Below are 20,666 nucleotides of genomic sequence, written 5' to 3' on the forward strand. Positions count from 1 at the left end.
TTAATGGAAAGAGTTTACCTGCATCAAATATATGTTAAGTTAATTTTTAAACTATTAAAAAATAGAAATAAAATACATATCACTCAATTATAATTAAAAAAACTACAAGTCATTCTACAAATATTTGAGCACATATTTGCATAAATATTTATTAAATTTAAGTATTCATATTATCCTCCGTTATTAGTTGAAAATTGGAATCAAAACTGCCCATGCCTTTGTCAAACTGACACATTTGTCCTCTTTCATTTATTTATAAAAAATAATTAGCATCAGAAATCGCTTGATTTTAGTCATCGAAAAAAGGACATAAATGATGCTTTTCCACTGTTAATTCGCTACCGTCATACGCATATTTAGACTTTTTCCCAGCAGCTTACAAGTAGTTTTGTAAGCTGCTTTCTATAAGTAACTTTATAAATTGCTTTTGTTTTTTTATAAATAAAAAATTAATTTATTTGTACATTAGTTTGAAGAGAATATATTTTCTTAATTATATCTCTTGTTGCTTTGATATTTTATTATTATTATTTCATAACAAGTGATCAACCCGAGTTTTAGAAGGTGGAGGCGTGGGGCGAGGCATTTTATTTAGTATAAAGTAAGGTGTAAGCCTCGAGGCGTGGGACGTAAGTCTTATGGATCTTTAAATTTTAAATTTATAATAAGATATAATAATATAATAACACAAAATTATAAAAATACATCAATTGTTTGAAATAATTATAAATATGTTTAAGGAAACTCATAAAAAATAAAATTTCTAACATGACTATACAAGTATAAATAATCTAATATTTTAAATTTTCTAATAATAAAAGAATCATTATTTCTCAAAATATTTTTTATCATATTATACAAGTTACCCCTCTAAAAGAAAATAATCAATAAAACTTACTAGTATTATAATAAAAACATCACTCCATCATTAATAAAAATAAAATTACTTTCAAATAGCTAAATAAAATATGATAATTTTGAGACATATGTCAAAATCATGAAGACCAATGATAAGTGAAAAAGTAAAATTTCACTACGTATTTTTAAAATAAATGTTGCGTAATATATAATCACCTTCATAACGTTACCAAATAGTAAAGATGTGATACTACAACTTGTTATTTGAGTTACTCTCAACCTTCTTATCTCTATAGATTAAAATTATTAAGTATCATTCATTTATTCAAGAATTATGAGAGTCAATAGTATTAACTAAAGATTTTAACAGATAATTTGTGTGAGATCTGTTAGACGAGCTCCGAGCATTGGGCGTTAAGTGGCTTAAGGAGTACAGTCGGGCGCTTAGGATGTAAGTCTTACAGAACTAAGTCCCACACTTGAGTCTTGGGGTGTTTTGCTAGATCCCCGCTCCACGGCGAGCGCTAAGGCGAGTGCCAACAGAATCTTTTAAAACATTTCACTCATCTCAAGCAAATACTTTGAAAGCACCGAAAATATGGATATAAACTCATTATATTTCATAAATCTCGTAATGATTAAATTCAATTGTGCCTATAATTATCATAGATGGTTAAATTTCACGATGCTTCATAACTCCTGAAATAGCTATTTTTTTGAAGTTTGATTTACTCTGAAAGGTATGCTATAGAAAAATTATATGCATTATGTATATATGTCTTGATCTATTTTTTGAGTAGTAAATTTGAAGTTTACTCCTCACATAGTTAGCTTGAATTTGTAGCTCTGAATATATCAATTAAAATTATTTATTTTAAGTATTTGATGTTAAAATTTATCTTATTGTGATAGATTTGATAGACATCATCAATAATAAAAATCACACATCAAATCAAGAGCGTGCCAAGACCACTACATTCCTCTGCCTCTTGATGAGAGCTAAAATTTGAAATATCTCATTGTTAAAGATCTTCTTATGTTGTGGAATAATTTAATAAATATATTTTACCAACTGAAAATGTTCGTTCTCCCACAAACACATTTTTATTGGATTCATTTCAAGCTACAATATTTTAAATTTATATTTGAGTACAATTGTATGATTAAAATTAGTTTTCAATTGAAATTATATGGTAAAAATATTACTTATCATGATATGTTGGAGAAAACTTGTAAGCTGTCTATAAACTGAAAAGTAACTTTATAAGCAGTTTCGTACGGACAATTTACAAATAATTTTGCAAGTTGCTTCTATTATTTTATGAATAAAAGGATAATTTAATTTATTTGTACGCCAATTTAATTTATTTAGATATATTTATATTTATTATTATTATTATTATTATTATTTGATAATAGGGGGTTGGATTTTTGTTTGAAGAACATGCTGCGTCATATAATATACACAATGCTCTCGCATTATCTGTCAACATTTCTTTGGATAGAGACTTAAAATTGCACCATTCGACAAAAAATGAAGCGTATAGTGCTTTATATGAAAATGTAAGGATGATTTTAAGTATAAACACAAAGATAAAGGTCTATTTTGAACAATTAGAAAAATGAAGTATCTCTCTCTCTCTTTGTTCAACCAGTGTTCTCCTAATTCCAATTTGGCGGGAAAAGATGAGCTCGTCGGCGGTTGAGCCGGAATCTCCCGATCTAGTGTGCCAGCTTGACAACGTTCAAGGCGTCGTTGATGCTCTCACTTCCGTTCGCTGGAAACGCCAGCAGGTTCCTTCTTTTGCACTACAAAATACTCTTAAAATTCCAATTCGGTATCAACAATTTTCTGTTTTCTCTATCACTAACTCAAAATCACCATTAGGATGCAGTTTTGGAGCTATCGGAACACGGCATAGTGTTAATTGTTGAGGAAACCGCTTGTCTTCAGGCCAAAGTTTACTTGCAACGAGAGGTTTTGAATTTCTCAGTTTCTATTAAGTGATGTGAATTTGTAGTCTTATGATACTGAATTAGGTGTTTATTATTTTTCGTAGTTATTTGTTCTATATGAATATACAGCAGAAGGTAGGCCGCGTTTCGGAGTGAGCTTAGGGTTATTTGTTGATTGTCTGAATACATTTTCAGTTCAAGGACATTCAAGTGCTATTGAAATACGCTATCCTGGTCCTGATATGCAGCTTCTTCTCAAGTAATTATCCTCCGAGCCTCATTCTCTATGATTAGGTTCTCGAATAGCTTTTGGCACCTCCATGGCAGTTCTATGATTTTTGATTGAAAATGTTCCATTGGTTTATCTAGGGTTGTTTAATTAAATGCATTTTCAATTGACTAGATAGAATACAATTTGAAAGATTGACAGAGTGAATTTATACCAAAAGATGAAGAAGAGAGAAAAAAAGGCATCTTTAGTTATTTGCCCCCCACTTTCCCATGTGAGGACAGGGGCAGATCTAACATTTGAAGATAATGGGTGCACCTCTGAATATGATGTGCATATTTTAAAAAGTTCCTTTAAAATTTCTATGTACATTTATAATATTCGAGTATGATACAGCCAGAGCACTTCTTATATGCCGGATACGCCCTTTGATCTCAAGGTCATACCAACTTATGTGGCATTTTAACTAGCATTAGTGTGAATTAGCGATAGAACAAATCTTTTTTTTTCTTCATTTACGTGCATAGTTTTTCTAGAGTACACTGTTTTTCCTTTGTATACACCCGCCTTTTATTGAGTGGAAGTCTAGAGAGACCTCAATAGAGAGATAAAGTGAAATGGTAGTTGTCAATGTTTAGGTAATTGAGTAGTTTTACCCTTAAATCAATGTTGATGAATCACATTCTTTACAAGATCTGTTATATGCGTTATCCTACCCTTTACTGATAGAGGAGTTCGGCAGAATTTAGGAAGCAAATCACTTTATCTTTAGGAACTTTTTTGCTTATTCCCAAGTCTTCTTTCACCGGATGAGCACCATTGACTAGCTTTGTAACCTATTTTTTTTAAATCCGGGTGTTAGGTCTGTTGAATCTTCAGATTCTTGTACTTATGCGGAAATCAGAACAAGGATTCCTGATACAATATCATGGGACTACAATTTTGAACCTGCTGGAAGCACTCCTCTCAGTTTTACTGTGAAGGTAAATATTCGCTTTGGCAGCAATTACAGATAGTAGATCCAGGTATACGGTCGTCGGTGACCACCGGTTCTACAAAACACATGTGTCTTTATGCTTCGCATCTTATGCTTTCACACCAGACAGGATGGACTAAAGAGCATATACTAATCATAAGTCACTTAGAGGAACTCGCTCTTGTTTCCTAAATCCTAATATTTACTGGAAATTATAATTCTGCAATTATTCTTTTGTTTACTCTTGGGAAATAAATGCTATATATCAGGTTAGTGAGTATATCAAGCTAAGTGCGTGAATCTGGTTGTAGACAGGCTTTCTTTGATGTTGTTATAAAGCTTGGCTTCAGTTTCTTTCTAAGAGCTGAGGAATAGAAATGGTCTTGAAACATTTTAATGTCTGGTCTGTTTTCAAGCAAAGTATATGTTCTTTCTTCCAGGACTGTACAGTAGGCATTATTTCATTATTGTTCTACTCTTTTATCATTTGAGGAAAGGTCGAAGGGAAACTTACACAAGGAAACTTGTCAAATATCCGAAAATATTTTTAGGTAGTATTTCAACCATATTTCCGTTTTATGATAGATTGGTTATTCCAATACTTTGACATGGAACTTAAGCCTCTTTTGTTGCATGAAGATGAGTTCACTATATGTTTTGCATGCCATAAGTGGGGTATTTTTGCTGGTTTTGTATTATTTCAGGCCTCGAGTGCTAGCATATTGTAAGTGGTAAAAAAAATCACAGACAAATTCTCTGATTTTTATATGTTGAAAGATCAATATAAAATGTTTTTTGTTGGTAGAATTAGAAACCATTAGCTTTTAGAATTCCCGGCTCAAAATACCATTACATTTAGTTGACTGCGGATGGCCTAGGCAAACATTAAATTTGGAGTGAGAAGTTTCTTTGCCTTTGTCGAGTATTTGACTTCTCCAGCAATGTGAAATTGTGAAGACCCAAACAGGTGGCTACTTAAGTATCACGGATTCAGCTCAGTCTGCTAGTGCACACTGCACACACTATCAAAACTAACCCCATTCCGAGTTCCTTGTTCTATAGAACTTTTAACTTGAAATTTAGATTTAGTATCTTGACGGCATTTGATTAGTTGAGTGTGTATGAGAAATTATATGTCTCCATCTGGTACGCCTCTTTCAGGAGGCTGCATCTGGAAATATAACCTAATTTTCCGCTACTATATATTATGGACTTTTTGTCCCGTATACTGAAACAATTGTGTGCTAATGCCCATCAACCAAATTCTCTGCAAATGATGCCCCAGAAGCAGCTGCTTGGGTTCAAAACTGTTGTTTCCTATTTTGACTAAATTTGTCAGTGACCCTGGTCTTTTGCTGAAGCAATCAACAAGTCTAAGGGTGGTGCTCCATTTATCTAGTTTCTTCTCCATATTCTCTGTTAAGTTTGTTCAAAAAGGAGGGAAAGGTAAAGAAAGGTAGGTTAATAGCGAGAAGGAATATAGAAGAGGAATTGAAGGAGACCAATTTTATTTCCTTAGTTTGGTTCACGGGGATTTGGAGAGAGAAGTAAAGTTGTATTCGTCGCCCTCCTCTCGAAGTAAAGTTGTACTCTTCTTCCATGCATTTGAAGTTAAACAAGTGGCCCTAGAAGTAAAACTTGTTTTATTCCTCCTTTTATATTCCTTGTGCTTCTAAATGGTAAAGAAAATTTAGAAGTTTCATTGATTTTGTCAATTGTTGGCTTGCTGGTACTTCAAGTCCCATGAGTAGAGCTTAAGCAACCTTTCTGAAGTTACCTTCACATTTTCGCAAGTAGAAAATGCAGTGAATTCACACATGAAATGTATGTTCTGTCCTTCATTCTATGACAAAGTTGTTAGCAAAAAGGATTGTGATTGCTTGAAGTCACATTCCTTTACCATTGAGCTAATTATCATCATATCATTGTTTCAATTGATAGTCTGCAGTTCTAAAGGAAGCCATTGATGACCTTGAGTGGCCAGGATCAAGCATTCATCTAATCCTACAGCCTACACCACCATCGGTTACCTTTAGAGGTGAAGGCCATGGTGATTTACAGGTAGGGATTGACCTGATATTTCAGTAGCATTCTCATGTTCTCTACCCTCATCTGTTTTTACGTTCATTTTTGTAGATAGACTTTATGTGCTATGCAAACACCGATCTTCTGGTTGCATTTCATTGTGATCGTGAAGTCTCTCACAGGTTTCTCTCCTGACAGAGTGTGAAGTATAAAGCCACATGGTTTACATTAGTGCTAGACTGTATGATCTAATCAAGACATTGACATGGGCAGGTACAGATACAAATTTCTCCGTGCTACAACCTCAAACATACCCAGCAGTGTCATCCGGGATAATCGAGGAAGTAAACTGACCATTGGTAGAGGGGGAATGCTCAAAGTTCAGCATCTTGTCTCAGTAGCAAAACCAGCAATACCACACCCGCATGTTGATTCTGCTGGCTATCAGCAACCCAGCCGTATTGCTTATATTGAGTTCTTTGTCAAGCCAGAGGTAGATGAAGATGATGCGAATGATACATAGATGATAGGAGGTTTTTGCTTAACAAAATTAGTTGCTAAATGTTCGTGTTGAAGGGGAGATTTGCAGCAATATTTAACCTTTGTCATTAACTACCTTACGTGTACTTTCAATAGTCAGTGTTAGGATGTGGAGTGGAGTTGTCGTTCTTAAACCAAGTATTAGTGATCTATTTTACATGGTTATGAGGATCAACATATTGTTAGAAGGTATACAAAGTCGATGATAAATAAGAAATAAGACATGACCTTCACGAAAATAAAGGTTTTATGCTCCTTTAAAGATGTTTTGGCAAAAGGTTTTTTGCTCATTTAAGGATGTTTTGGCATAAAAGGTCCCAGGGATCGAAATGTTTCGAGGATTTTGAACCCGACGTGAATCGAATCCGCAACCTTCTGATCTGGAGTCAGACGCGATACCAGCACCACGGATCCCTATTGTCATTAAATTACAGTTAGTTATATATATACGATTAGTTTTTCTAACAGATAAAAGAAGAAAAAAAATCTGTCATGTCAAATAGTATCTATGCCTTATAAATTTATTAAAGTTTAGGATAATTATACTGATTTAAGGTTTAGTTTAACATTTTAAATATTATTATAGTCTCTACTTTGAGCATACAAAAGGTACATACTCTGGAGTTTGAATCCACATTTTAGGTGCAAAGTTAGTTTTTCAGAAACTAATCCAACTAATAATTTTTATCTTAGAAAGTAACTTATTTTTGCTTTGTAAGACAAAGTCATTCAACTAATGGTAATTGTTTCAGAAAGTCACTCGACTTTTTTTTGAAACACAAAATTCGCTCAACTAATGATAATTATCTCAGAAAATCACTCAACTGTTATCATTTCATTTAGAAAGTCATGGTCAACATTAAGAACGAATTTAGAAATCCAAACTATGATACAAATTGAGACAATATGAACTGGAAATGCTAAGAAAAAATAAATTACTGATCAGTTAATTTATCCAATAGAAATCCAATACTCTTTATGAACAACATATTGACAATAATAGAGAGAGGGCTGAGAAATTAGGCACCTAAAGATTGGATTTCAGGATTCTCAATATAGCACATTCATGTCATTGAATACTTGAAGAAAGCAAAGAAGAGTTGCTTGATGATGATGGAGATGTCACTGGAAAAGAAATAATAATATGAAGTGACAAAATACATTTATCACAATTAACTACATTTCGATTTTTTGATAATTGAGTTCGAGTAAATGGTCATAAATTCAATTTTAACTATATGCTTGTGATGATTTTAACTTCTTTTTAGCTTGGCTAACCAATCAACTCAGAAAGACAGATGCTTCTCAAGTACAATTTTTGTGCCTGTGCAATTTTATCATATTTATTCATTATTTTGTTTTTACAAAGTTGTTTGCTACTAATGTTGATTTTCTGAATTACTTGAGAAACCGAGAAAAAAATTGAGATAGATTGAAAGATGCCAGAAGAACAAACACAAATTTGTGTAGAAATGGATAGAAGGTTACACGAACTAATGAGATTAGAAGTCGATAAAAAGATTAAAAAAAGGATGGCTGTTACATGTCGAGAATTCAACAGGTAATGTATTTGTATCATTATCGACGTTTTTGTTTTAACTACAACACACGTGGTCAATTATTTCTGTAAACACGGTGAAATACATGAAGTTATTTCTCCATCGATAGAAACAAAGAGGTGGTTGTCAACCACCATCATTAGGCATCATCACCACCAACGACCATATACATTTTTAAAAGCTTTGTTATGATATACTCCTAGTACTTATTAGATTAATGTAGTATTTTGTTTAAATTTATATTTGTTAATTTTTATACAAAGAGCACATAATTTAATTCTACCAGAAAAGTGGAAAATTGAAATTGCCACAAAACAAAAAGAAATTGGGACCGAACTGTTTCGGGAGTTTTGAACCCGACGTGAATCGAACACGCAACCTTCTGATCTGGAGTCAGACGCGCTACCATTGCGCCACGGATCCCTGATGCTATAATCACAAAGTTAATAACTATTTAATCATATAGTGGCTGTCTCATTTTTTTAATATAAGATACTCATTATTGATGGATGCGATTATACCAGTACTAACGCAACGGATCCCATCAGAACTCCAAAGTTAAGCGTGCTTGGGCGAGAATAGTACTAGGATGGGTGATCTTCTGGAAAGTCCTCGTGTTGCATCCCTCCTTTTCCCTCCCATAATTACATATCTTTTATTTTGTCAGGAGACCGTCCTTCAATATTTTGGTCATAGTTAATCTTAGTTAAAATTTAGAAGGTTTGTCCAAATTTTCAAATAGCATTATGGTTAGAACATATACGTATACAGTCGGTCTAAGATTTGGATAAATACTACTCCAATGTAGTATGAGCTGAGACTTTGTGTGCAATAATTTATATAATTTATGTGCAATAACAAATAGAAATATTATAACAATACAAATGTTACCGTTACTCTTTGATGCACATATATATTCAAGAAAAAAACTGAGAAGTGTCTGAAGTTGTCCCTAATAGTGTGGTTGAATACGATGGCAAAAAATAGTGGATCAAAATATAATTTCATAAGTAACTTCGAAGGATGGTGTATTTGTAATTTTACTTCTACTTTTATAAAAATACAAAACTTATTTCTGATAAATTCTCGATTTAAGAAAATATACTATAGTACTATAAACTGCACAAATTCAAGGTAGAAGCTAGGTTTCAATGCTAAATTATTTTCATTGGTACCTTCATGTACATAAAGTTTAATACTACTTCTGTATAATTTAGAAATTCATCGGCGTTGTTGTACATCATGTATCTATATACTTATAACGCAATGGTATGAAATATAATTATCAGAAAATTATAAATAAATATATTAATAGACATTAAATGGGAATAAGACATACAAAATAATAATTAATTTGTTATTATAAATTTATAATTTATTGATAAAGGTATTTACCCCATAAATATGACAAAGGGGTTGTTTAGATGGTAACCACATGTGGAAGTTCTTAAAATATAACTTAATCCATTTTGTTATGAGTTTAAATATAAATAACATCAATAAAGTAAGAAAGGAAATGATTTATTACGATCACTTACCTATTAAATAGAAGAAGTATTATTTTTTGTCTAGATCTCTTATGTCTAAGATTTCTTTAAAGAAAAAAAAAACTCGAACATAAAATTAAAAATAAATTTATAAAAAGCTACAAAAAAACATATTATCCCCAATTTGGTGGCAAATTTCTTGTCAAGGAGTTTCCTTAGTTTGACTTTGTCCTTGTCCTTGTCCTTGATAAATATAAAAAAAAATACTTAAATATATCACTTATTTTATCATATTCTTTAAAATTTCTCATCATTTAAAAAAATTATAATTTTTTTTAATGTTTTCTATTTTTGGATACACTACGTGTGTATCGAGACGTCGGATACATCACTTTACAAGATTTATCAATCGGATACATCACTTTACGAAATGTATCAATCGAATACATCACTTTACGAGATGTATCAATCGGATACATCACTTTACACGATGTATCAGTCGAATACATCTTTTATGTGATGTATTAAGATGCTTTAGGATGTATCCGGATTCTATCAAATTTAAAGGATTTTGTAATTTAAAAAAGAATAGAAATAGAATGATGAAATTTGTGCGATCCTTCCTAAATATAAAGTGTGGGACCCTATTTATAAAATGGATTCTTACACTATATATAATATTGATTATATAGTGAGTTAACAAGAATTATGACTACAAACAATTACGATTAAGCAAGTGGTAGTTTTTATTCCATTTATAAAATAAATTATTTAGATCTAGAAAGATAGATTGATGAGATTGAAAGCAACACGTTCTAGGAAGACAATATGGATAATTATACAGCAGTTCTAATCAAATCAAAGGGTTGGCTGACTTCGTCAAACTAGCTATAAAGTAGTCGTATCAATTTAAGTCTCATTATTATTTTTACTCGTTTCAAAAAGAGTTTTTCTTTAATAATATTTAGTAAGTTTTTTAAGTTATCATTCTACTCTTATTTTACTTGTTATTAAATTACTAAAATAAAGTAATAGTAGTAGTCACATTTATATATGTCTTAAACTATGTATCAAATCAGATTAAAACAAACGGAGAGGAGTATAAATAGATGGCTATCATCCTATCCAATATTGTCACACTAAAATCATTCAAATTCTTTCAATGTCGTCCTGTAGCTACTATCTCTTTCATTTTTGTTTTCTTTTCATCACATCAGCTTGTCTAGCTCAAACCAATTTCCATCCTAAAACATTCTTCCTTGCAGTGAAACAAGATCCTTCTACTCTCCAATACATCACAGAAATTCACCAACGAACACCTCTAATCCCCGTTAAACTCGCCGTCCATGTTGGTAGCGAAAACCTATGGGTGGATTGCGAAACGGGCTTCAAAAGCTCAACGTACAAGCCAGCTCATTGCGATTCAAGGCAATGTAATCTGGCAAGATCAACATCTTGCGGAGATTGTAAAACCGAAAATAATAAAACCCGGCCCGGTTGCAACAACAATGCGTGCTATAACACTGTGTCCAACCCGGCTATGAATAGTACTTTCTACTCTGGTGGTGAAATCGCGGAGGATGTTTTGACGATTCAATCCATTAACGGATCCTATACGGGATTTGAATCTCGGGGGCCCGTTGTAACTGTGCCGAAGTTTATCTTCAGCTGTTCTCCATCTTTTTTAACCCAAAATCTCGGGAAAGATGTTAAGGGAATGATTGGATTTGGTCAGCAAAGTCCAGTATCATTTGCTACTCAACTTGCATCAACTTTTAGATTCAGCAGACAATTTGCTATTTGTTTGAGCTCATCACCTCTTGAAAACGGAATAATCTTTATTGGGCATAGGCCTTATTACTTTGCACTTGGCTTTGATGCCTCTCAAGACCTTTTCTATACACCTATAATTACCCAACCGCGTTCAGAGTATTATATTCAAGTTTCTTCCATTAGAATTAACGGAAAAACTTTGTCATTGAACAAAACATTACTGTCGTTGGATGAAAATGAAGAAGGGGGGACTAGAATCAGTACGGCCGTTCCTTATACTGAATTGGAACCTTCTATTTACAGTGCATTAAGCAAAGCTTTTATTAGTGAAATGCCGAAAGAGGTGAAAACGGTGTCTCCAGTGCCACCATTTAAAACTTGTTTTAACTCTTCATATATTGGTATAACAAGCCTTGGCTACAATGCGCCTGGAATTTATTTTGTTCTCCACAATCCAAATGTGTATTGGACAATTACTGGAGCAAATTCATTGTTATTAGTACGCCAGGGCGTCTTTTGCCTAGCGTTTGTTGAACGGAAAAAAGCAACGGGACAAGCAATTGTTATAGGTGGTTATCAAATGCAGAACAATCTTGTGGAATTTGATCTGGCTAGAAGAAGAATTGGGTTTACTAACTCCCTCTTTTTCCGTCAGACTATGTGTTCAGATCAATTCTACACTTAGAGAAATTAAGGGGTCGTTTTATTTTTTAAAAGTTTCTTGTTCAATAAGCTTTCATGTTTGATTATCTTTTAAATCTTGATTTAAAGCGGCAATCTTCAAAACATATGAAGCGGATCAGGCCTTAGCTTGGTTTTCAATTTCTTGTTCAATAAGTTTCATGTATTGATTTTCGGTTATTTCAATCAAAATATTACAATAAGGTGCTATTATATACTCAAGTAGGATTTATATAGATAGATCATATGCGAAATTATTAATAATTTTTTTTGAAAAAGAAATTAGTGACGGATAAAATTTCGTAATAGAACAACAAAATACCATGTTAATCCTATTTAACTATGAATTAGCAATGAATTATAATTAAGAATATTCAATTAGCTGGGAGCTTTTTAGTGACGAATAGCTTGCGACAAATTCCATATATCTAAGCGGATTAAAGGAAGGCATTGACAACAATTTAGGGAAGGAGCTAACTAGTGCAAAATTGGGGGCTCTAATTTATCATACCTGAAAAGCAAGAAGTAGAAAGCAATTCAAGAATACAACTATAGATAAAGAGGTGGTTATGGAATACTTCAAAAAATTATGTACACTCTTCCTACTTCCTAGAAGGTGGTATCATTCCTTTTCTGCTCTTTAGGTGTATCAGTATTTTGTTTGTCTACGATAATATTTCACTGATTATTATTAAAAAGATAAAAAGAAATCTCATCAATTAAAAAGACTCATTAGTAATACGTTACTTTTGAGGTTTTTGAGCAAAATGTTCCTTGAGTTGGGACAAAAATCATTTTATTTTTATTATATTATCCTAAGCATTTATGATTCTTGAAGTACCTCGAACACTTTTTGTCCATCCAAAGGAACTCCCTGAGATTCTATCCATTTTTAGGTGTCTGGTTGTCACATTGAAAAAATCGAATTAATCCATGTTTGAGTAAATTAATAAATGTAGAAAATAGCATAAGTTACTTTTCTTTTTAGTTTTCCACTTATATTCAATATTCATATTAAAATTCAATTAAATCCAAATTCATACATTGCAGGGTTTTTAATTCTCATTAATCCTAGAGACTCGAACACGAAATCTCTGATTAAATTAAAGATAAAGGAATCTCAATCATCTCACCACAACTCATGTCGATAGTTTAAGTTACTTGAATGTCAACCGGACATAAATATTTTTAAGAAAGTACTAAATACATTGGTAACATAAAAAAGAAGCTAGCTAGGTAACCATATGGAACTGGTCAAATTATATGGACACAAGGAATAAAGATCTGCAATCTGCAACTTACTTTGTTGGGCAGCAAATTAAAGGTTAGTTAGTAGTACAATAATAATTAACGGAAAAGAAATTAAAGGGGAGCTAGTCAACTATCCACATGGGTAGCATAACTGGCGTTATAATTTGAGTACACTAAAAAGTTGTTGAGAGTAAAAGTAATATGTTAATGTTAGTTTAGTTTAAGTTCTATATACTATCCGTGTAAATAATATTTAGCTTATTCAAATGATATCTACGTATAAATCTTCTTTGAATATGAAATTTAAAAATGTGAAGAATATGATGCGTTACATGTCCATTGTTAGGTGGCTGAAAAATCGCTCTTGTTTAATGGATTAATTAGCTAGCAATATTATTTTTTATAAATAAATCACATTCTTTAGTTTAGACGTGACAAAATTAGTCCATGAAATCATAATTCGCTCAACATGTTCAAGTTTAGATTTATTATTAACCTGCTCATTCATTACCTTGGTCCACTTTAGCTTAATCAATTTCAATTCATCAAAGTTTGGGCTGATATAATCCAGATTGATTTATGAAAAATCTTGTCAAAATATTTTTTTATTTGATATATTACATATAGTCATAAAAAAGAAAAACAATAATTTTATAAGATACTAATTAAAAATTATAAGAGAATAAATAAAATAATTAAAACACAATACGAGTTGGACAGATTTATTATGATCTGCATTTTAGACTATTTCAGCTCAAGTAACTTTCGAACAAGTCAATAATTTACTTATTTATTAACTTGGTCCAATTTAATCTGTCCAAATTCAGTGAACCCATCCCATTTTACACCTCTAACTTTCACCTATAAATACATGCCTAAGATATGTCCAAAATTTTCGTTATGCTTACATTCTTTCTCCTTTATACTACAATCATGAAATTGTCTCTTATGTCATCCTCCAAGTACTACCTTTTTCACTTTTGTTTTCTTCTCATCACATCCACTACTTTATCAAAATCCAATTTCCAGCCCAAAACTTTATTCCTATTAGTCAAGAAAGATCCATCCACCCTACAATACATTACTCAAATTCACCAAAGAACCCCTCTTGTCCCTCTAAAACTAGCCCTCAATCTTGGAGGTGAAAGCCTATGGGTAGATTGTGAAAATGGCTACAAAAGCTCAACATACAAGCCAGCTAATTGTGGTTCAGCGCAATGTGATCTTGCATGGTCAACATCCTGTGGAAATTGTTACGAAAATAACACATCACGATCAGGTTGCAACAACAACACATCATGCTATAACGTTGTTTCAAATCCTATTACTTCCACTAAAAGTGAAATTGCGGAGGATGTTTTGTCAATCCAATCAATTAACGGGTCAATTCCAGGACCCGTTGCAACTGTGCCAAATTTTATCTTTAGTTGTCCTATCACGTCCAATTTAACAGAAAATTTAGGGAAAAATGTTAAAGGAATGGTTGGTTTTGGGCAGCAGAGTCCAGTATCATTTGCTACTCAATTTGCATCAATTTTAAAATTCAGCAGACAATTTGCCATTTGTTTGAGCTCATCAACTAAACGAAACGGCGTAATTTTCATCGGACATAGCCCTTATTTCATTAGCCTGGCGTTTGATGCATCGCGAGATCTAATCTACACGCCTATAATCACCCAACAACGTTACATTTCCATTACCTACCCTCATTATGTACGCATCATTCGTGCCTCACCAGAGTATTATATTCAAGTTTCTTCCGTTAGAATTAACGGAAAAACTTTACCATTGAACAAAACATTACTCACGTTGGACGACGAAAACGAGGAACGCGGGACGAGAATCAGCACCAACGTTCCTTATACTGAATTGGAGCCTTCTATTTACAATGTTGTAAGTAAAGCTTTTATTAGTGAAATGCCAAAAGAAGTTAAAAAGGTAGCCGCAGTGCAACCTTTTAAGACTTGTTTCGACTCAACATATATTGGTGTGTCACGTCTAGGTTACGATGCACCTCAAATTAATATCGTATTTCAGAAGCAAAATGTTTATTGGACGATTATCGGAGCAAATTCGTTAATAAAAGTTAAGGAAGGTGTTATATGCCTAGCATTTGTTGAACGGAAAAAACCAACGGGACAAGCAATTGTTGTTGGTGGATATCAAATGCAGGACAACCTTATAGAATTTGATCTTTCAAGAAGAAGAATTGGTTTTAGTAACTCACTTTTCTATCGTCAAACTATGTGTGCAAATCACAATTATGCTTAAAGAAATCGTTATTTGTGCTTGTAGTTGACTTAATTAATCGTCATTTGTACTATCATTTTAATTATAATCTTCATATATAGTTGCAATTATATAAGCCCTCAATATATAAGCTTATATTATGATAGTATTGTTTGTCATGTGAAGCTGAACATCATCATATTCTTCTTATCAAATAAAATTGTATTGAATCTATTACTATGATGTGTATATATTTTGAATACCAGTGTATATCTAGGATTTCATGGGTAAAATCACAATTCCTTAAAATGTGAGATTGTCGAATAATTAGATATATTTGTTTGGTTGGTATATAAAGATATTTTGAAAGTTAAAATGGATTAAAATCCGCCTGCTAATGAATTTGGATTTGAACTTGTTCTTCGAAGCTTAATTTCTCTACTTTCTTTTAACTTTCTAGATATTCTTTTTTTTAATGTTTCTCGTTCGGCTTTTGTGATGGACCTTTCTATTGGTGTACAGACTAATTTTCACATCGAAATTGTCAAGAAAAAGAACCTATATATAAGTTGGAGGATTTTCTTAATGGTGTGAGGTCTTTTGAAAAAGCTATGCAAATTTGGCAAATAATACCACACCATGCAACTTGCAAGAGTATCTTGGGGCTATTTTGTCCCATCACTTTCTTTATAGCTGTAAAAGATACTAGCAATATAATTATGTTAGACTTGTGAACAATGTTTTTCGTGTTTCATTAATTCACTTAACATATGGTTTATGTTTGGACCTTAATAAAAAGTGACATTTAATTCAAACTTAAGCTAATAAAGTGGACTCAATTTTGATGCCCAACTAAATGAATAAAACAAAAGAGTTGCACTTAATCGATTGGATCAATTTTTCATTTTCTCCTTTATATTTTTGGATTCCTATGTCATTAATAAGTAAAGAAGGTGAAGCTCTTTTATGTTTTCTTAAGATTATAGTCCATTTTGAGATTAGAGCAAAGCATTGGAGCCCAAATTGTATACCAATATATAAGGTCAATTGAAATGCCACAATAGAATTTCAAAAGTGTGCAGGAAGGGGTTACCAGAGGGAGGGAAAGTACTTTGGTTGACCATAGGAAAGACATTAGAGCTCCTGCTACCACAGAGGTAACTACTACAACTGTAACCAGAAAGGAGAGGTACAAGGAATACTCACAACAAGAAGAGGACTGCTACACAATGGATAAGGAACCTCCGGATCCGAAAAGGCAAAATGAGAGTCCTCAGGCGTTTAACAACAAGTCTACATTAGCACTTAGTAAGAAGAAAAGGGATGCGTTGAAGAAGAAAATTATTAAAGAAATGCAATCAGGACAACAGAGCTTACATGATGTACTGGTGGTGGAACATGCAGGCATCCATGTGACAGCTTTGCAAATTCAGAAACCGAATACTGGAAAATGTGCCCTTAACAAGGAAATTACTCTACAAGAACTAACAGATGAATACAGAGTCACACATTCTGAGGATGAGGAAGATCCTGACCAATATGATGAGGTTCAAAAAGAAGAGGAGGAAAGGAGGGCTCTTTCTACCAGGGGTCAGCAAGAAAATAGGAAAAAGAAGCAACAAGATAACACAACAAGTTCTGATAATGCTATTTGCAAAAGTGGCATCAAAACAAGGTCCAAATCAAATAAGTCTCAATGATTAATACCCTATGTTGGAATGCAAGGAGTATTGATACTCAGGGTTCACTAGATAGACTTCAAAAACTCAAAGACTATCACAAAATATCTATGATGGCAATTCTTGAACCATTCTCAAACCAATCACACCTCAATTCCCATAAAATTCAGCTTAATGTGGACAGTGCTATTCATAATTCCAACAACAAAATTTGGCTCTTCTGGAATAAAGATGTAGCATGCTCCATTATAGATCAGGATGAGCAGCAGATTACCTGTGAGATCAAACATGTTACATGGCATATTACCTATCTCACAACCTTTGTTTATGCTAAATGTAAAGATCATTTGAGAAGAGATCTTTGGGATAAACTACTGCTATATTCCAGTGTAGGCAAACAATGGTGTACAATAGGGGATTTTAATGTAATCACTGGCATTGAAGAGAAGTTGGGGGCATACCCTACAACATGAACAAAAGTTTTGAATTCATAAGTACTATTGAAGCTTGTGGACTCATAGACTTGGGTTTTCATGGTGCAAAGTATACATGGTGTAACAACAGAGATAATGATGCCAGGATTTGGAAGAGACTAGATAGAGCTATGGTAAATGATAAGTGGTTAGACATGATGCCTATGACTACTATTACTCATTTAGCTTCCACTGGATCAGACCATTGCCCTTTATTCATGGAGTGTACAGAGAGACATAACAATGCCCCTAAGTATTTTAAGTTTCTACACTGCTGGGTTGATAATGATAGCTTCCTTGATGTAGTGAAAACGTGCTGGGGAAAACCTGCCGCAGGAAATCCTATGAGAAGATTTCAGGAAAAAATGAAAAGAGTGCGAAGCACTCTGAGTAAGTGGTCAAGACAAGAATATGGTGATATTTTCTCTTCCATCACTGATTTTGAGACAAAAGTTAGAGAGGCTGAGGATGCAATAATCAGTGATAACTCCGAAGAAAATAGAACCAAGTTGAACTTGATCAATGCCAAATACATCAGGTATCTAAAGATAGAGCAATCCATCCTCAAACAAAAAACTCAACTCCAATGGTTTAAGGAAGGGGATGCCAACTCCAATTACTTCCATGCTATCATTAGAGGGAGAAGGAGAAGACTGTATATTCACAAAATTGAGGATGATCAGGGTAATAGTATTCAGGGAAATGAGGAAATTGCCAAGGCTGCATGTCATTACTTTGAAAAGATATTTACTACAGACAACAAGAAAATCAATGAAGATTTCCTTAAGTACATACCTAAAAAGGTCAGTGACAATCAAAACCACATGTTGCAAAGGGTACCTACTAAAGAGGAGTTACAGAAAGTGATTTTCTCTATGAATGGTACTTGTGCTGCAGGTCCTGATGGGATGAGTGGCAAGTTTTTCCAGGTATGCTGGGACATTATCAGTGAGGACCTTTTGGAGCTGATTCTGTTTTTCTTTAATGGCCATGACATCCCAAAATACGTCTCCCATGCATGTCTTGTTCTACTCCCAAAAGTTGAACATCCTAATAGACTATCTGAATTCAGACCTATATCTCTAAGCAATTTTAGTAGCAAAATAATCTCCAAACTCCTTAGTAGCAGACTGGCTCCCATCCTTCCACATCTTATTTCTGATAATCAGACTGGATTTGTCCAAGGAAGGAGCATATCTGAGAACATTATGCTGGCTCAAGAAATTATGCATAACATAAACAAACCCAAAATTGGAGATAATGTGGTTATTAAACTTGACATGGCCAAGGCTTATGATAGAGTCTCATGGTCCTTTATCTGTCTTGTCATGAGAAAGATGGGATTTGGGGAAACCTTCATAGACATGGTATGGAGAATAATGTCTAACAATTGGTACTCTGTCATCATAAATGGCAGCAGGCATGGTTTTTTCCACTCAACAAGAGGTCTCAAACAGGGAGACCCACTCTCTCCTGCTCTTTTTGTTCTTGGTGCAGAAGTACTGACCAGAATGTTAAACAACCTTCATCAGCACTATCTATACACTGGTTTTCAAATGGAGAAAAGGGGTCCTCAAATTAACCACTTGAGTTTTGCAGATGATATTATTATTTTCACCTCAACTTCCAAGTATTCCCTTCAACTCATCATGAAGACTCTTCAGATGTATGAAGGCATTTCTGGGCAGCTTATTAATAAGGACAAAAGCCAAATCTTAATCCCTACCAATACCCCTGATGATATAATGGATAGAGTAGCGACCATCACTGGTTATAAATGCACTCATGGGCCTATGACATACTTGGGATGTCCATTGTATATAGGAAGACAAAAGGTCATATATTTCACTGGTATAGTTTCAAAAGTGATTGCTAAAATTCAAGGGTGGCAGACAAAGATGCTAAGCTATGGGGGGGAGAGCCACTTTGATCAAATCAGTGCTTCAATCACTTCCTATACATCTGTTATCTGTCATAACCCCTACCAGAACCACTTTGAAACAAATAAAATGCCTTATTGCTGACATCTTCTGGGGTTGGGATAAGGAGAAAAGGAAGTACCATTGGGCCTCTTGGGAAACCCTTAGCTTACCATATGAGGAGGGAGGTATTGGTGTAAAAAACTTGGAAGATATATGTCTGGCAATGCAATACAAACATTGGTGGTTGTTCAGAACTAAGAGATCTTTATGGGGGGATTTCTTGAGAGCTAAATACTGCCAAAGAGCTCACTCTGTCACAAAAAAGTGGCACACAGGTCAATCTCTCATGTGGAAGAACATGATGAAGAACAAAGGTGACATAGAACCTCACATTAAGTGGACCTTATGTTCAGGGAACTACAGTTTCTGGTGGGATGATTGGCTGGGTATTGGCCCTCTAGCCAATCACTATGAATATATTCCAAGATTCAACAACTCCACTGTCTCCATGTTCTTGACAAATGGAAAATGGAATGAAGAGAAAATCAGGCAACAGGCCCCTCAACACATGATACACACAATTCTCAATACTAAAATCATGTACCAATAAAACACATTAGATCAAGCTCAATGAAAGCTGCAATCACATGGAAATTTCACTTGTAAATCAGCTTGGGAAAATGTGAGAAAGAAAAAAAACAAGACATTGATAGATAGGATGACATGGCATACTAACATCCCTTTCAAGGCTTCATTCTTGCTTTGGAGAGCATTGAGACACAAACTGCCAACCAATGATAAACTGATTTCTTTTGGGAGAGAAACTGCAGAGTGCTCATGCTGCTACAGGCCTGGTTTGGACAACATAGAACACATATTTGTCTCTGGAAGCTTTACTAAACACATTCGGACATATTTCTCCAACTGGGGGGAATCAGGCAGGACCACAACTCCATTAGAGACATCTTGATGAGATGGTGGACCTACAAACCAAACAATGATGTACATAAACTCATGTTGCAAGCCCT

At 33.7% G+C, this 20,666-nt stretch overlaps 3 protein-coding genes and 2 non-coding genes across 7 annotated transcripts; 4 read left to right on the forward strand and 1 right to left on the reverse strand.

Moving 5' to 3' along the window:
• The first annotated feature begins 2,484 nt into the window (after positions 1-2,484).
• Positions 2,485-6,846, forward strand: LOC129889674 (uncharacterized). 3 transcript variants are annotated; one of them, XM_055965080.1, is made up of 7 exons: positions 2,485-2,652; positions 2,747-2,836; positions 2,919-3,073; positions 3,906-4,026; positions 5,961-6,080; positions 6,156-6,226; positions 6,318-6,846. In XM_055965080.1, exons 1-7 carry the CDS (start codon positions 2,545-2,547, stop codon positions 6,565-6,567), a joined length of 915 nt encoding a protein of 304 aa, XP_055821055.1. In that variant the 5' UTR covers positions 2,485-2,544; the 3' UTR covers positions 6,568-6,846. The 3 variants fall into 3 exon arrangements, with proteins under 3 accessions (XP_055821055.1, XP_055821056.1, XP_055821057.1); XM_055965081.1 differs by having other exon boundaries at positions 6,324-6,846; XM_055965082.1 differs by lacking the exon at positions 2,485-2,652 and having other exon boundaries at positions 2,755-2,836; positions 3,010-3,073.
• A 1,648-nt stretch (positions 6,847-8,494) lies between these two features.
• Positions 8,495-8,566, reverse strand: TRNAW-CCA (transfer RNA tryptophan (anticodon CCA)). The gene has a single exon. It is a non-coding gene; the product is annotated as a tRNA-Trp (tRNA).
• An 84-nt stretch (positions 8,567-8,650) lies between these two features.
• On the forward strand, positions 8,651-8,769 carry LOC129890996 (5S ribosomal RNA). Its single transcript, XR_008767095.1, has one exon. It is a non-coding gene; the product is annotated as a 5S ribosomal RNA (ribosomal RNA).
• Positions 8,770-10,754: 1,985 nt separating this feature from the next.
• LOC129888464 (probable aspartic proteinase GIP2) lies at positions 10,755-12,173 on the forward strand. Its single transcript, XM_055963438.1, has one exon. The coding sequence runs from the start codon at positions 10,793-10,795 to the stop codon at positions 12,086-12,088; it is 1,296 nt and encodes a 431-aa protein (XP_055819413.1). The 5' UTR covers positions 10,755-10,792; the 3' UTR covers positions 12,089-12,173.
• A 2,095-nt stretch (positions 12,174-14,268) lies between these two features.
• Positions 14,269-15,606, forward strand: LOC129888465 (probable aspartic proteinase GIP2). Its single transcript, XM_055963440.1, has one exon. The coding sequence runs from the start codon at positions 14,269-14,271 to the stop codon at positions 15,604-15,606; it is 1,338 nt and encodes a 445-aa protein (XP_055819415.1).
• The last annotated feature ends 5,060 nt before the right edge of the window (positions 15,607-20,666 follow it).

Source organism: Solanum dulcamara, chromosome 5 (assembly GCF_947179165.1).
Source record: "Solanum dulcamara chromosome 5, daSolDulc1.2, whole genome shotgun sequence".
In the NCBI taxonomy this organism is placed as follows: domain Eukaryota; kingdom Viridiplantae; phylum Streptophyta; class Magnoliopsida; order Solanales; family Solanaceae; genus Solanum; species Solanum dulcamara.